Source organism: Sphaerodactylus townsendi, linkage group LG10, assembly GCF_021028975.2.
Source record: "Sphaerodactylus townsendi isolate TG3544 linkage group LG10, MPM_Stown_v2.3, whole genome shotgun sequence".
Taxonomy (NCBI): domain Eukaryota; kingdom Metazoa; phylum Chordata; class Lepidosauria; order Squamata; family Sphaerodactylidae; genus Sphaerodactylus; species Sphaerodactylus townsendi.
Window position 1 is genome coordinate 26,110,843 of NC_059434.1, and position 18,411 is coordinate 26,129,253.

General features: G+C 42.6%; 1 protein-coding gene across 1 annotated transcript in view; it reads right to left on the reverse strand.

Moving 5' to 3' along the window:
* SGCZ (sarcoglycan zeta) overlaps positions 1-18,411 on the reverse strand; it is a 704,005-nt gene that overhangs the window by 284,231 nt on the left and 401,363 nt on the right. The window contains exon 2 of the mRNA XM_048510247.1: positions 2,989-3,183. Within this exon, the coding sequence (XP_048366204.1) occupies positions 2,989-3,183 (195 nt within the window). The remainder of the gene's footprint in view (positions 1-2,988; positions 3,184-18,411) is intronic.

Consider the following 18,411-nt stretch of genomic DNA (forward strand, 5'->3'; position numbering starts at 1 on the left):
ATAATAAAGCCAAGGGATTGTCAAAGAGAACGTTCTGTATATTTGTATGATAAAACGAAATAACAAACATGCTCTTCTCTAAGGCAAATAATACTTTATCAAAACAAAGGACAGAGGAAAAATAGTACGTCACCTCTTTTCAAAATTACACAATAAATCTACAATGCTCCATGATTGAGTATTCATTCTGCTGTACACATCACTTATGAATATCAGAAGCATAGCTTAGGGAGGATGTGGGAGGTAGGAATTCATAAATTGCCCTTCAATTCCACAGGGAAAATTATGCTTTTGGTCTGTTTTCTCGTTCTACACACTGGGTAGGTGGGGGCAGGCAGGACCACTCAGCTTATTCTGTGGAATGTTGAAGAAGAATGGGATTATTCTACTGTCCAAGGGCAGGAGCTCCACCACCAAACTTATCTGGACCTGTGGAGGTTCCTGGGTTGGTTGTGCAGGCTCGGCTGCAGGTTGAAGCAACTACAGCAAGGCCCCAGGGAAGCCCTGCCTGAGAGTAGCCAAGGAAGGGCCAGATGGACCACAATCCAAGGAGTCATGGATGTGACACTCCCTGGTCTAATCACACCTGCCTACAGCTCAGAGGAGGTGAAGATCTGCCACTGGGCCATGCCCAGGGGCAATTCCACAGATGAGGCTAGAACCCAAGGTTGCCCAGTCTGGGTTGAAAAATACCTGGACATTTTTGGAGTTTATCCTGAGGAGTGCAGGTTGTGGGGAGGGGAAGGATTGCAATGGGATATAATGTCATAGTACATCTTCCAAAGTGGACTTTTCTCCAGGTGAACTGATACCTGGAGATCAGTTGTCACAGCAGCTAGACTCCTTCACCTGCCAGCATTAGCAAAATGTGGAGTGCCTCATTTCCTTTTGCAGCATCAGAGTCTTTAAGTCTCTGAATATGAGTTCTACTCTACATTCCGTGATGGAAAATCTGAAGAAGGAATCCTTCACTGGAATGCCCATTCACTGAATTAGACACCTTTGGAATGCTGTGGGATTGAGCATGATCTTGGACTCCTCACTGTATCTTGTAAAACATGATTTCAGTTAAGGGGTAGTACAGGATCAGTGCCTGCAATTAACAGCTGAAACATTCGTATTTCCACACTGGAGCCTTGGGACAGTGATTTCATTCCACACTTTGCCAAAAAAAATGAATGAAGCTTGGCTGTGCTGTTCTACTCCCCTTAGTTTTTCATCCCAAGGACTCAAAGGCAGGGAGAAGGAATCAAAACTAATTCCTCATCCCTGCACCAGAGACTGCCCAGATAGTGTGGAACTGCGGTTAAAGTGTTAGACTAGGTACAGGGGTAGGGAACCTGCGGCTCTCCAGATGTTCAGGAACTACAATTCCCATCAGCCCCTGCCAGCATGGCCAATTGGCCATGCTGACAGGGGCTGATGGGAATTGTAGTTCCTGAACATCTGGAGAGCCGCAGGTTCCCTACCCTGGACTAGGATCTGGGAAATGCAGGTTTGAGTCTCCACTGATGCCATGGAAGCTTGCTGGGTGACTTTGGGCCAATCCTTCCTAATAGGGTTGTTGTGAGGATAAAATGGAGGAGAGGGGACTGATGTAAGCAATTTGGGTCACCATTGAGGTGAAAGGTGGGCACAAATAACGTTAAATGAATAATAAATAATTTTCAGAGCCGGCCGGAATTCCTCCAGAAAGCAGAATGCCACGAGTCCCTTCAGATGTGCTGCTGCCCTCACGAGAAAATATGCTTCCAGCCCAGATGTAGATTAGCAGAAATCGACCTGTCAGGCCTGCGCCTGACTGTTGGGGGTGCCAGGCATTTGCAAGGGAACTGTGAGGCTTTCTTCTCTGCAGGTGTCCAGTTATCGCTCTCCTGCTGTCTGCGGCCTCGGAGCCAGGAAGAGCAGCCGCTTATCGAGTGTGAACTGTTCCCAGCTTTTTTGTGCTTTGTTCGATGGGTAGAGTAGAGCCATTTGGCTACGGGGGGCAGGGAGTTCTAGGGGGTATAGGCAGAGTGTTTGCGTGGGATTTTCAGAAACGTCTTTGCTGATGCTTACCTTCAGGTGCCAAATAAAGACTACAGATCAAATCTACAGTTTCTATTATTTTCGGACCAGGGGTCTGACACTACCCTATCCCTAAAATGATAGTGATTAAAATAACAGAGCGGATGAACAGCATATTACCGTGGCAGCTTACCCAGGAACAAGCTGCCTGGCAGGACCGGACAGGCCTTTGGGCCTAGCAGCAAAGCTCACCTCGGTGGACAGGTGGGGATCAAGGGCAGTCTTTGATGTTTGGTTCAGGGAAGATCAAAGGGTGTGGCAGCAGAAAGCAAGCTTGCATGAAGAAAACAGAGGCTCTCTGGGCCCAGGTGTTTTGAGGCCAGGCAAGGAACAGAGAAGAAGAGGATGGGGGCTTAACTCAAGGGGGGGATCTGGAGCTCTAAAAAGGAAATAGGAGATGGTTTCTGGCAGAAAAAGGGAAAAGTAGGAGGCAGATTGAGGCATAGTGGAACTTCTCCTGTGTAACACAGTGTAACCCTGAGGTGGGTGAGATGAACTACACTTTCAGGGATCTGTACTTCAGAATACGGAAACTGTCTTAAAGAAGCAATGACTGAGCTTGTGATATGAAGAGCCATAAGCTTCAAGTAGGGTGTTCCTCTGTTCCCAGAGGGTGCTAAAATTCAGTATTTTAAAGTTCAGGAAAAAGGATGGCAATTGACCAGATATTATATTGCTATTGATATAGTGATGTATAAGACAGCAAACACAATAAATACTATTTTTAAAAAGTGCAACTTTTTGTGTATTTCATTCTTGAATATACTGAACATCTTGTCTGAATTTCTCTGGAAATACCATTGGACTTCCCAGTGAAGTCCAAAATAGTGCCCATACAGCAAATAAATGGGAACTGTGCCAAACCACCGCCCAAACTGTTAACACTCACAAGCAAAGAAACAAAAGCTTGGTTCTACTTACCACAGTGAAATTCATAACTTTCAGTATCCAGATTGTCATTGCTAAGTTAACGATCATGGTAACCAGTAGCAAGAGGACAAAGAAATATAGGCACCGCTTTCGCCAGCCATAAATTCCCACTGGATAAAGTTGAGGGTGTTCCGTTCTTGGCAGATTATTTTGCTGTGTTGCCAGTATATACTGTTCTCGTGTCATCTATTGAAAATGAGGGGAAAAAAGTCTTTGATAATCCCAATAGATGAAGTTTTCATCTTATTGCATTACAGCAGCACTCCTAGAGTTTGAATATGACATCTTCCATAGTTCTTTCAGACTGCATTTGCAGTTATTTCAGACTGAATTAGCAGTTAATCTCAGAGAAGATTTCTCCTTCACCATTTTCCCCTCAAACACACTATCCTTCAATAACCCTTCTCCAACTTAAAAAAACAGCAGATTTTGATTTCAAATTACCCACACTGCACTAAATCTAAAGTGCTTAATTAAACATGTTCTGTCTTTGCATCAAACATATTTATTGAATCTACCTATAGTTCTCCCTCCCTCTCTCTCTCTCTCTCACACACACACACATCCTGTTATTTTTACATTATTCCATCTTTATAGATAGACATTGGGTTTGTCCACAAACATTTAAAATGTCTTGCAATTGTTATAAAAAGAACTGTTTTTCTCCTGCACAGGACAGGAAAATAAGGCATTTCAGGTGAAAACAGTGCTTTTTTTCCTGCCTGCCCCCCGACTGTAAAGAGCTCCCACTTTCCTTTTCACACCCAACCCCGCCATTTTGTGCTGCTGCAGTTTGATTCTCTGTGCCTCCTGCCATTTGCTGAGTTTTTTCCAGGGACGTTTCCTCTGCCAGCATCATGGCTGGGCAACATTTCATTGATTTAAGTACATGAATGAACTCAGCTTTGTCTGCCAAATTTTTGCAATGTGCCATTTTCTCCTTTTTTTATTTTCGATGAGGTATCTTTGACGCTTTGAAAGCTCAATATGAGAATTTTCATATTGAGTCTTTGACGCTTCAAAGATACCTCACTGAAAAATATTAACAAGGGGTAAATGACAGGTTGCCAAAATTGGCAGGTGAATCTGAACTGATTCAGGTACTTAAAACAGTGAAAAGTTGCCTACCTGTGATGTTGGCAGTGGATACATCCCTGGGAAAAACTCTGCAAATGAAGGGTGGCATGGGGAATCAAAGTGCCGTGGTACAACATGGTGGGTACACATGGCAAAAATGAAAGTGAGAGCTCTTTACTCAGGCGGAAAATTAAAATGTTTCCTGCTGTCCACACAGCAAGCAGAAAACATTTTGAAAACATTCCTGTGAAAAAAAGGTCATTTTCAAAATAAAACATTTTGGGAAAAATAAAACATTTTCCAAACGTTTTGAGCAAAAAGCTGTGTGGACATCCTGCAGGAAACGTTTTATTTGTGTTATACAGAGTAGACGATTGTTGGACATATGTGATTGAGGAATCACTAAGTTTCAGAGAATGTTCTCTTTTATGAGTTGGGAAAAACAGTGAGTAAATATTGTGTGCCACCTGTGCCCATCTCAGCTTTCCAAGGCCCTTTAAGTAATAAGACACATAACTGAAGTGTTCAAATGTGCATACAAAAACAGTAAACCTACCCCATCCATTAAAACAAGCCCATATAAACTCAAGCTTTGCTTATGATAGTCCTCAAAGAGAAGAAGAAAAAAAGTCTCCTATTTTATTGAGTCTTCTTTTGGTCTTTCCCCTGTTGCTAACTGCTAATTGTGTCACATTCTAAAATGATGACTCCCTTTCCTGAGGCCCTGACTGTCAGCTACAGGTATTTTCTGTTGTCCCTGGTAGGATAAAATTGCTGTATCATTCCAGCAGAGAGTGGGGCAATGGTGTGAGTAAACCTTCCTACATTCTGATTGGGTTAAGATTGACACTAACATGGGGTTTGGGGGATAAAATGAGAAGAAATTAAGGCCAATGTATTTAGGTTTGAGGGGGACCCTTGGACAAGGGAGGGCTAGATTGCCTGGGTTCATCTGGAGAGAGTTGAGTCAGGAAGGTAATATATTGAATCCATGTCTTGTGCCTGAGATTGTAGTTATTTTCCCAGCTTAGTGAGTAGGAGTTTTGTTCTTTTGCTTCCCAGCTTGCTATTTTATTTGGATTACTCTGCACTTGTTTTAAATAAGTCTTTCAACCTTTTCCAGTGTGTTCTCTGCTTCCATACCAGTGCTTTGGTGAGTTCTTGTTGACCTGCTACCAACTGAGCCCCAGCTACTCTTACTTAACTGGAGGGAGGCTCTGGTTCCCAACTTTGGGACTGGGCTGGAGTTCTGGCAACCAGGAGTTCCCCTATGCTTAGAGAAACTTCCTGGCCAGCTCCACAGCTCTGATCCACAAATAGCAGCTTTTTCTCACAAGAGTCCCATGTTTCATCCCTATGGTAAACATTTGTGGTAATACATTAATAAGAACATATTGCATTGGCTGAGAATTTTTTTCTTCCCAGTTACCAAGCATACTGCAGAATTGTACTGATTCTCCATATAACTATCATTTTCCAACTCATAATTATAAAATATAAAATATAAATGTCCACATACATATATATATCGTTGTCACACTGCAATTATTAAAATGGAAAAGCTAGATTAAAAAGACAAAAATCACATGAATAAATGAAATCCAACATCAATTAAACTCCATAGGAATCGCAGTGCCTGATCCTGTTTTACCATATATAAAGTTAATGAAAAGAAAAGCTTTAAGTATAAAATGAATGATTTCCAGAATATCATTTCACATTAAAGACATGGAAACAGATTTTTATTTTTTCCCATACTGATGAATTAAACATTATATTAATTGCTATGTATTTGATTCAAACACTGAGAAGCAATGGCCCCAGACTTACCCTGGGCTGCATTTACCGCCACAGGGGAAGGAGTGTAGCCAAAGGAGTGCTTTTTTTGTTGGTGAAATGGTGTGCGCAAGCTCAAGGGAGGGCTACTGCAGCAGGTCCAGGCTGGCCGGTGGTCTTCTCTGAGGCCATCAGGGGTCTGGCAGAGCTTCAGGTGGATTTGCAGTTTAGCAGATCCTATCTAGTTTGCTCCTCCCCTATTTATTTGGGTTGCTTCAGAGACCTCAGCCTTATTTAGTACCAACTCTCTATCCCTCCCTCCCTCAGCAATATGGTCTTGTTCTACTTGTGCTATATGGTCTTGTTCTAGTTGTACGACAGCACGGTTTGCTGTTATTAATGGCATTCTCATCGCAGCTTATGTAGGCAATTGTACATTGGGCTGGATCTATGGGGTGGGGAAGCTATGCCTGTGTGCCTGACTCTCCTATTTTGGAGACTCCTTTAATGGTTGGATCCATACAGCAGCATGATCAGCTCAGGGGTTGTTGGCTGACTGTCACCACAAGGTGGCAAAGGAACCATGCAGCAACTTGTAACCACATAGGATCCTGGAGCTTACCACTCCAGGTTTACTCCCCCAGTAGGTGTGCTGGAGGAATGGGGTGCTATTAGGCAGCAGACAGGTCACCTGATGCTGGATCTATTCTTACACTGCACCAATGCTCCTGCAGTTAAATTATACCATCAATTCATCATTTTTTTAAACTCTTGCAATCTTTCCACTTAATTCATGGCTTGATTTGACAGTCATATAAGAAGGCACAAAGTTTATTGCTAAAGTTGCCAGATCAGGATTAGGAAATACCTGGAACTTTTAGAGGTGGAACCTTGGGGGGGGGGTTGGGGGAGGGACCTCAGCAGGGTATGATGCCATAAAATCCACTCTCCAAAGCAGCCATTTTCTCCAGTGAATTGACCTAGGTCATCTGCATATTAGTTGTTATAATGAAAAATCTCCATGTGTCACCTGGAAGTTGGAAACCATACTTATCACTAATAAAACATGTAAGGCAAAACAGTGGATCAATCTGGAGATGGCTGGAACAGAGGCGGTTTAGCAATTATAGCTGCAGTTGGGAAAACAGACGTAGCATCTGCTATCCATCCAGAATTGTGAAAAAAAGATGACAATGCGGTCGTGCATGCTGCGGCAGAAGTTGCAGCTGTGCATGACCACATTGTAAAGTAGTATCAATAGGAAAGCAAATAGTAAACACACACACACACACACACACACAACTCTAACTTCAGTTTTAATTTGAAGGAAGATAATTTCATGTCCATAGACACAAGCATTCACGACAAACTGTCACTTATTCATCCAGAGAACAGAAATGACCCCAAGTCACAGCATGCATCTTTTAATTCTTCAATTGTAAACAGGACAATTTTGGAATGGGATGGAAAATTTCAGGATAGTAAATAAAATTTCAACACAACTATTACAAAATATTGCTACTTAAAACACAGACCCTGTTCTCAGATCATCAGGGCTCAACAGGGTAGGTTTGTTGCTATTGTGTCCTTGGAGCCAGGCACTCTTTCTGGTTTGCACATACCGTGACCCTGTTAGACAACCCTGGTGTTGCTGTCTGAGGGTGGATCTCTCTTGTGCGAGGCCTTTTGTCAATAATACACACTACTCCATTGCTGGGGTAATAAATTGGCCATAGCCATTTTATTGAGCAGAAGTGTGAAGCTAAGCATGGGTCTGGATCTGGTCGTACGGGTAATGTGCTACAGCTCAGCTTTCTTTTGGACCTTCACTACTCTCTGCTTTCTACCCAACTCCTTCCACACACCATATCTGTCAACCTAATCTATATTATAGACACTCAGACTCATTCCGCACATGCAGAATAATGCACTTTCAAACTGCTTTCAGTGCTCTTTGAAGCTGTGCGGAATGGCAAAATTCACTTGCAAACAGTTGTAAAAGTGGTTTGAAAATGCATTATTTTGCGTGTGCGGAAGGGGCCTCAGTGTAGAACCCATCTTACTTCAAAAAGTTTTAAATAGTAAGAGAAAGCAAACAAAGAATGGCCTCACAAATTGACAATCTGACCCCAAGTTATCCCATTCTAAGCCCACTGACTTCAACAGACTTAGAAGAGTGAAACTCTACTTAGGGTGACACTGTAGGCTCTCTCCCCCCCACGCACGCACGCACGCACGCACAGAGAGAGAGAGAGAGAGAGAGAGTCTGTATACGATTCAAACGACCCTCCTAGGTTGGGAAAAATGGTTCATGGTCCTCTATTAAACTAATTCTACTTTTCATTTTAAACTAGTCAGAATATATATATGGCAATTTAGGAAGTTAATAACTGAGAATGTCAGGGCGCATGTATTCACTAGATTGCTAATCTTCTGGTATTTAGCAAAAATTGCTTTAATGATTTCTGGATTAACTTTTATGGTATCCCTTCATTTCTATTTCCTTTTATACTAACAGAAATTTATGACCTATTCAATATGTACATCTGCATACTCCTTTGAACAAAAAAAATTGGTTCAATATTAGCAACTGACAAAAACCGGAGACTTTCTGTTCTTTTAAAACAATATTCTTCATTAATGAGAAATGATGAAATTAAACTGTTTGACCTTTCAATGCAAGGAGTGATATTTTCAGCTTCAGGAAGAAAACAAAATGGAAAAGAAGACACAAATTTAACCTCCAGACTGAGATATGTTTTCTATATAATTTTATTTTCAGAGAAGATTGCTGACACAGTTTTTGTATGTGCGTGTTTAGCACTAATGGCACTTTCACTGGTCAGAATTATAGAGAGGTTTTGAAAATATGTAAGGTGAGATGGGACTAGCCCACAAAACTATATTTGGCAGCAAGAGATTATTAAAATGAGAATGTGACCATTTATCCCATATTAAGAACGTAAGAGCAGTCCTTGCAGTTTATTTAGTCCCGTGGTGGCGAACCTTTGGCACTCCAGATGTTATGGACTACAAATCCCATCAGCCCCTGCCAGCATGGCCAATTGGCCATGCTGGCAGGGGCTGATGGGAATTGTAGCCCATAACATCTGGAGTGCCAAAGGTTCGCCACCACTGATCTAGTCTGTGTTATACATGGTAACCAATATTTGCCCCTACAGGTCAACAAACAGGGCAAAAAGGCTTTCCACCACTCTGCTTCCTGGGCTCATTCAGCTAGCTGAGAAAAGCTGGCTCCACATTTTCAAGATGGAGGAGGAAAGGAAAAGTCCAACAAAAATGGATTCTTGATGGCAACAATCTATATTTTAATTGTGCTCACTTTCACAAGAAAAGATGGTGAAGTCATAATACATTAAAATCAGCTTAAAACCAGCAGTAGACCATTAACCAACCCTTGAATGTTTTAATTCTTCCTAGCAGAGCAGCAGTGGCGTAGGAGGTTAAGAGCTCATGTATCTAATCTGGAGGAACCGGGTTTGATTCCCAGCTCTGCTGCCTGAGCTGTGGAGGCTCATCTGGGGAATTCAGATTAGCCTGTGCACTCCCACACACGCCAGCTGGGTGACCTTGGGCTAGTCACAGCTCTTCTGAGCTCTCTCAGCCCCACCCACCTCACAGGGTGTTTGTTGTGAGGGAGGAAGGGCAAGGAGATTGTCAGCCCCTTTGAGTCTCCTGCAGGAGAGAAAGGGGGGATATAAATCCAAACTCTTCTTCTTCTTCTTCTTCAGAGAAATGAAATACGGAGCAGGAAGCCTCCAGTTGAGTGTAGTGCATATTAGTTCAGACTGATGTGAAACACCTGTGCCAAACCACATATCTGCTGGTATAACTCTGAATTCTACTGGCAGTAGAAGCAGACAACCAGCAAGTCATTGCTTTATATTCCTTCCCTCTCCCCATGTTGTCAGCAAAATCCCCGCAACGTACTCTCTTGCTTGGGACCACACCATTTTCTACCGTTACCTGCAAGTGGACTGTCTTACCCCATATACATGTCCCCCAAGTAATAGGTCTCTGGCGTTCCAGCAGAGAGAGGCCAAGCACTTACTGGTGATCCCCTAGCCTCCTCGATGATACTGGCTGGCCTCCACCGGGCCAGAGCCTTCACAGCTCTAGCCCCTGCCTGAAATGGAACGCTCTTCCATCAGCTGTCCAGGTCTCCTGCAGGATCTTACTGGAGTTCCATGGGGCCTGTAAGACTGAGCTGTTCCACCGGGCCTTTGGGGAGACCAGCCGTTGATAAGGGGCCCTCCTCCTTCTCCTCCCCCCCCTCCGTTATGACATCATGGAGATCCTGCCACCCCTTCCCCTTTTGGGGTTTATGGGAATTATAAGCAGGCGCCATCCTGAGTCAATTAATGCTGCATTTTAAATGGGGAAGGGTTTATTTTATTAGAGCTGTTTTAATCTATACTTATTGTATTTAAAATGATGTTGTGCTCTATCTATGTTGTACACCGCCCTGAGCCCTCCGGGGGAGGGCGGTTTATAAACCCAAATAATAAATAAATAATAAATAAATAAACGTGAGTTAATGATATTTGAAACACAATGATTGTATCAAATATAGGTAGTTTCCACATAACACAAATAAAATGTCTTGAGGTAGGAACATAAAATATTTTCTGCAGGCGTTCTGCATCGTCTCCCCCCCCCCCAACATTTTGAAAACCCTTTCTTCCAGCCTCAAAACAATTCATTTGGATATGCTAAACTAGCATTTTCCCCCCTCAAAATATTTTAAAAACATTTCCTGCTTGCTGTGCAGAGATCAGGAAGCATTTTATTTCTCCCACCCGATTCTGAAGCTCTCACTTTTGTTTCTCCGTCCCATCAGTGATCTTTGGGCTGTTCGCCATTTGCTGAAGTTTCCTATAGACGTTTTGTCATCTGGCATCGCAGCAGAGCAAACGTCCTGGGGCAACCTTCAGCAAATGGAGGCAGGGAGAATCCCTTCAGCTGCACACAAAATGTTGGGCACAAGCGGAGAGTGAAATTGACCAGACGGTTTGGTGGGAAAAATAAGATGCCTCCTGAGCTCTCCATTCTGCACAGCCCAGCAGGGGACATCTTGCAGGTGCCTTAAGGAAAAAGCACCTTGAGCTGAAATAAGGTGTTCTGAGGACATCTTGAGGGAAAAAAGCTGTGTAGAATTCCTTACCAATATGCATTTTTTAAAGGTCCTCAAGACATCTTATTGGAGCAGTGGAGAATGGACCAAAGGTGCTAGCAACTTGGAGCCCTTCAACTCATGAAACCATGAAGTGGCTGTAGAGGAATGCTGGCGTTCAATCAGATGCTAGTATGGGGGAAGGGGGGGGCTGGGCTGGGCTGGGCTGGGCTGGGCTGGGCTGGGCCATTCCTGGGCGTGGAACTGATGTTAGTTGGCTTCCACTAATGTTTTAGGGCTAGGAATGCAGCATCCAGAACCTTGGAGTTACGTCACCCAAAAGCATGGTGTAATTCCTATGGAAGGCTTTGTGGTAGCCATTTTTTTAGCTGGCCCCTTCATCACCTGAAAGCCCTCTGGCGGGCATTTGGGTTGGACTATAAATCGGCAACCAAGAAACTTACTGAAAATGTTCTCCTTATTTGCATTCCCCCAGATCATAAACTGATGGTGTTGTGCATCAGATTATGTTTATTCCACAAGTAACAGTATTTCAATGGAAATGATCAGGGAATACCAAACAATGTGAGCTGAAAACCATCACAATAGATCAGGGATAAACTATATTCACAATGTTAAAAACACCCCAATCAGCATTTAGAGTGAATCGAAAAAGTACAAACAGCCGCTAACCAGTCACTGCAGCTCAGGAGAAGTCTTTCAAAACATTAGACAGGTAATTTAGCAGAAACCACTGGCTTGCTTTACTCCCCCCTGACAGTAACATGCCCTCTAGTTATGCATCCGTGCTGGGGGCAACTCTCATTTCTCTGACACACCAGCAAGTCCTTCACCCGTCTGCTGATTTTTGCAGCATGGCACTTTGATTAAACTTACAAATGAAGTATTATTTCACATTTTCTTTACACTCGTTGGCTGGCTGGCGTCCTACCATATGTGGAGCAACGCATATCACACAGTGAACCTGATGGTGCAGAACAGCACCGTAGTCATTTCTCAGGCTGCAGACTCATAAATACATACATTATATATATATCCATCTTTTGGAAAAGAGAGATCAGAATTGGACTGTTCAAAATGTATACAATAGCTGGGTGGGTTTTTTTGCACCGTGGAATGATGAAAAAGTTGCTGAGCAATAGATTTACTAGGGAAGCTCTTTCAAAGCCACACAAATAGATCTAGTCTTTGAGTCTAGTTTTAGAGACAAATAAAGATGTGAAAGTTGATTGATTCTGGTGTGGCTTGCCATGGTTTGCTTCCTGTAGCTGAGCTGTAGAAACCTTTTTAAGTATTGTTTTCTCATTTTATAAAGGTCATCTTTACATTACGTTGAACCCAGACATGGAGAGTCATGGGCCCTTTCCCCACTCACCATTTGCTGCGCACTAATTTCGCCGAGTAGCACGGGTCCACCTGCACTCCCCACTACAGGGGCGGCAACAACGCAGCCGCCCCAATTCTGCTGCTCTTGTGCCCCCTCAGCGCGGGTCATTCTGGCGCTGCTCAAAACGGCACCTTTCGGTGACCCCGCGGGGAACGCGAGGCAGTGGGGAAACCCGGGAACATGACCCTCGCGCTAAAAAGGTCCTGGACCAGACGATACCGATGTCATTTTAAAAGTGGGGAAACGGCCATAAATGTTGTTTCACTTGCCTTCTACCTTTCCTTATTTTCTCCTCACATCTATTTAGATCAGTGATGCTACTTTTTTTGGGGGGGGGGTAAGAGTGCTATCAATCAAGGCCAGCGTATTAGAGTAAACTTTCTTCTGCACAAACAGGAGTGGTTTGAAAATGTGTGGATCTTTTAAAAACATTTAACTTGTGGACATCTGAAAAAAGGACAAACGTCACATACCACTAAATTGTGGTATAAACATTGAAATGACTTGATTTCACTATTTCATTCTTTGCTACTGGCATTTAAAACTGCTGCTTGCAAACATTAAGTTGCATTCAGTCATTATAGTTAATAGCCACTCATGGATGGAGAGGAGCTGTGGCTCAATAGAAAAGCTCCTGCATTACATTACTTAAAAGATTATCCAGGTTCGATCCCTGGCATCTCCAGTAAAAATGACCAGGCAGTAGGAGATGTGAAAGGCTCTACCTGTGACTCTGGACAGCTCCAACTGTTCATTAGGCCCAATGGGCTACATCACCCAAAAGGGTGCCATAAGTCCAAGCCCTGAGCACCAGTGTCCCAGGAAGCAAAACCAGGGTGGAAGTTGACTAGCTCTACCACCAGCCATGCCTCTGGAACATCCCTGCTATGGTAGTGGAATCAGCAAGGGTGCAAGAGTGCTGACATGGTGCTCTGCCCTGTGCCTGGCTGTTGTGGATTGACATGGGGGCCCCCACCAGCAGATTTGTCCCTCCACAGGGGTAAATGCTCAGAGTGGAGCAAATCCACCTGCATTGGGCTCCACAACTTCCTTCTTCCCCCACCCACTCTGGATTGGGCCATAATGTAAATATCATGTTATTCTCTTCCAGCATACAAGCCAAAAAATATTCCTTCCAACTTATTCATACCTCACCCCCCAATTTTATGAATAATTCACTCAGAAAGCATGAGAATGCAGGAGGCTAACTTTGGAAGCTGATCCCCACATTTCTGTTCTCAGGCAGTTCATCCTGCATGCTACAGAAGTTATAAACATGCCTTTTGTCTTCCAGAAACATTCAGCTCTCTATTCTTATAGATATGTACGTAAGTATAAATATAAATCATACAACCACAGACGATGTATTCCTAATCTACATCCCGCATATTCACCAGAATATACAGATTTTAAAATTATTTCCAATTATATAAAATGATATCCAGTTATACAAATGTCAGACCATAGAAAGTCTACGCTGTTTAGAGCTTTATTTTTTTGTAAGTGGCTAACTTCCCTAGAATGTAGACCTCCTTTGTTTCTGGCAACCAGTCCGGTATCTTAAGGATATGTTTTTTTTGTTTTCAATGCTTGTCATGAGACAGCTTCCCAGAATTTTGAGTGCAATATTGATTCATTTAATGTTAGACAATTACTATGTCCTTGATTTGGTTTCCATGCAAACAGCTTTGTGTTTATCTAGTATGTTAAAGATTCTGTAATATATATGTAAGCCAATACCGCAGTATTGTTCTGAACATTTATTCCTCAACCTTACATGCTCTGACCCAAGTTCATTTGGAGACAATGGCATATCTAGGGGGTCAGAGGGGGAATAAGGCCCAGATGCCATTCATCTGGGTCATGTGGGGGCACATTTGGGCCATCGCCCCCTCTCCCTCCCTTGCTTCACAGACCAGTACTTGTAGCTCATCCTTACAGTGTCCATTTGGCATGCTGATGGTGCCAGACTCATGGGTTCCACAGCAGCAGCAGGTCTGGCTGTGCCCATGTCCCAGAGGTGCTCAATCACATGAGCAGCCAAGCCAGTGTGCTGGGAAAGCCCCACTACTGTTGCCCCAAACGCAGTAAAGGGCTGGATCATTCCCTCCCTCTCTCCCTCTGGCAGCAGGGGCTGTCCCAAGTCCTGGAGGCACTTGTGCAGCAGCACTGCTTACCCAGTCTGCTCTCCACCCTTCAACCCCAGAGGTGAAATCTGCCCTCACCGGTTGCCTCCTGCCAAGTTCCACCTTGGAAACTACCTATGAGAGGGTTGTTGCTGGGGCTCCAGAGGGGGTTTCACCTTTTCTGCACTGGAGACTCTACATGGAGAAGTTTAAGTTTCCTTTGGATGGACGGGGGGGGGGGGGCAGGGGAAGTTTGGTGAGGGTGGCTGCGGTTCAGTCGGGGGCTGGTTGGAGAAAGAAAATTTAATGCACCATTACATATTGTCAACAGATATTGTTATCCAGGGAGTGTGTGGAAGCTTAAGATCTCCTCAGTTATGAGACTGGTCATGGTGGCCAAGCTACTTCAAAAGACAGCTTGCAAAAAGCTGCCCCCCCCCCCCCAATTGTACAACTATGAAAGTATACTGATTCATTGTAAGGCACATTCACAGTTCATTTGTTTATTTAAAATATTTATATCCTACCTCATCTGTTCAGACTCAGCATGGCTAAGAGTTGGAAGGACCGAAAACAATACAGCAGTCCATTTTATCAACAAGATTAAAACATGCATAGGTTAAAAGCACATGGGATGAAAGCACAACAAAATGTTCCTATAAGCCTGGCCACCATACTGCATGATAGCCCTAGAATATGTCCCAGAATATTTTGCAAAGCTCTCAATAGACAAAGGTACTGAATATCCTGCAAGATTATCAACAGTTCTCAATATGACAGTGAAAAAGGTTGAAATCACTGGCTGGTTATACTAAAATAACCCATCTAGATGAATTTTCACAGATAAGGAGCAGCAGTGGCGTAGTGGTTAAGAGCAGATGTACTCTAATCTGGAGGAACCAGATTTGATTCCCCACTCTGCCGCCTGAGCTGTGGAGGCTTATATGGGGAATTCAGATTAGCTGTACACTCCTATACACGCCAGCTGGGTGACCTTGGGCTAGTCACAGTTCTTCGGAGCTCTCTCAGCCCCACCTACCTCACAGAATCTTTGTTGTGAGGGGGGAAGGGAAAGGAATTTGTAAGTCCCTTTGAGTCTCCTACAGGAGAGAAAGAGGGGATATAAATCCAACTCTTCTTCTAATGCAGATTTTTAAAACTTCCTGAATTCAGAGGAACCTATTATTATTCTTAGCCCTTTCACATAAAAGGATAGTTTTTTAAGGAAAAAAACAGCAATAACAACAATGTCAACAGGGCTTATGCCAGCATGTGTCTTCTGATACTGCAATTTGCTTGTCTTTATATTGTCAATGAGAATTCCACTTTCCTGCTAAGTCAATACAATTAGATTACTACTGAGACTTCATTACTGCCACAGGCAGGACACTGAGGTGCACAATTTTCGCCCTGTGTTGCCAGAACTACTAAACGCTTATTGGAACAATTGTCTATAAAAGGACAATAAATGCCTCCATCTTAAATATTGTTTTCCAATACTATTATCACACTGAAAGGGAAAGGGAGTTAAATGGGGGAAATGATTGCAAGTTAGATACTGCTATTTGTGGTACCACTTAGTGAGAACATTTACTGGTGCACTGTATTTAACATATTTAATTATAATGTGTGACATACAATCACATTCATGGCATGCACTCAAGACCAAATAATCCTATGATGATCAATGCCCATGTTTTTCACTGACAATGAAGAATGTGTGAGATACCAAATATACAAATAACTTAATGGCCATATAAGCACAGAAAAAATGCCTCATTGGCTATGATTGTTTCACATTAGTAGATTTTTTAAAATCCCCATAAAACCCCGTTAACAATAGCATCTGGAAAGGTGATTTAACAGAACTAAATAAATAAGCAAACCAAGAGTGGTTCCCTACTAGGGTCATTCTCCCCAAACAAGTTGCTGTTTCAGTATTAACTGCATGTGAATTATTTTACATCAGTGCAGGACATGCAACATGTCTCAGGTGCGACAGTTCATCTTACAATGGAGAATTCACACATCAATGAATTTACACCATTTAAATAATTCATCGTTCATATTTCTAACCCTATGTTATGCTATGAAACTGCTGCTGTCTCTGTTCACGACTGCATTGTGTGTTAAGTGCTGTCAAGTCACTTCTGACTCATGGTGACCCAATGAGTCAACGTCCTCCAAAATATCCTATCCTTATCAACCTGGCTCAGGTATTTCAAACTGAGAGCTGTATCTTCCTTTACAGAGTCAATCCATCTCATGTTGAGACTTCCTCTTTTCCTGCTGCCTTCAATCTTTCCTAGCATTTATTGCCTTTTCCAGTGACTCTTGCCTTCTTATTATGTGACCAAGTATGACACCTTCAGTTGAATCATTTTATGTTCTTCACAGGGTTTTTAAACTCTTTAAGAATGTTGCTTAGATTGTATTTTGGCACTATTCATGTTCTGGTGGTTTTCTTCAGCTTTAATCTGATTATCAGCATAGAAATAACTCCATCGTAAATGTTCAAATTGATTTGCACTGTTATGCCACGAATCCCCTCCAGGGAGGGAATTCCATGGTGTTTAAAATTGGGGGATAGTGGTCTGTAGTTTTGTAGTTCCTGTAGTTAATCCCATTTGTAGTCTATTCTCCTCTAGTTTGTGGTTTGTAACTTTTGTAGTTTAACTCTGTAGTCTATCCCATTTGAAAATTTTGCAGTTTTTTCTAGCTTAGGTAGTAGTTAGTTTTGTAGGCTTAGAGTACAAAACTTCCCTGTTACTTGTTGTTCGCCGCCCTGAGCCCTACAGGGGATTTAGTTGCCCTTAGATGATCTATTGTAGATCCCATAGGGCAGGGGTAGGGAACCTGCGGCTCTCCAGATGTTCAGGAACTACAATTCCCATCAGCCTCTATCAGCATGGCCAATTGGCCATGCTGGTAGGGGCTGATGGGAATTGTAGTTCCTGAACATCTGGAGAGCCGCAGGTTCCCTACCCCTGCCATAGGGCATAGTGTTGTTTTTGCTTGAGCTAGTAGGTGAGTTAGTGGGATAGGTTGATAGGGATGGTTGTCTGTGATGCCATAGTGTTATGTTATATTATTATATTTAAGATCTGTTCTTGTGCTGTTATGTTATGATGTTATTCTGCTATTATGTTATGAAATAGTATTATGCTGTTATGTCATGACTATTTATGTTCTTGATTTTTGATATTTGATATTTGGGATCTATGTTTATTGATACTGCTGTTTTGCTGTTTTGATATTTGTTGCTTTGATATTTGCTGTTGATTTGATTTAGTTTTTTGATGTTATTTACTTGTTGTTCGCCGCCCTGAGCCCTACAGGGGAGGACAGGGTATAAATCAAATAAGCGAAATGTAATGAAAATGGTGCTGTCAATTATTCTACTATGCTTCCACAACTTTTTGATGTGTACATATCTGCTGTGCTCCATAAAAGTCATTGTATGACCTTGAGCAGACATTTTCTCAGAAATATATTCAAAGGAATCAACTTTAAATGACTTCATAGTAGTTTCTGAATTTCTCCCTCAGAGCCTAGGATATCTATAACTTCCACGACACATCTCATCCACTACCCCCATCACAAGAAGTATCGCCATCAGGTATGTTGCCAATTCTCAGCGGTGCAATAGTGCCAATTTCAAAATATTTTTAAAATAAAGCTACCATGGCAAGTCAGAGGTGGGCAATCATACTGTGTTTCCTATTTTACCAGCAAACCTCATGCAGCAAAAAAAAAACACACAAGTAAACATGGTGAAATTGCACAAAAACTGTCTACTCAGCAGACATTGCATTTTGATTCCATACAAAGCAAAATGATCAAAACAAACCAGTGCCTAGAAAAATTAGGATCACTGATTACTGAAACCAATT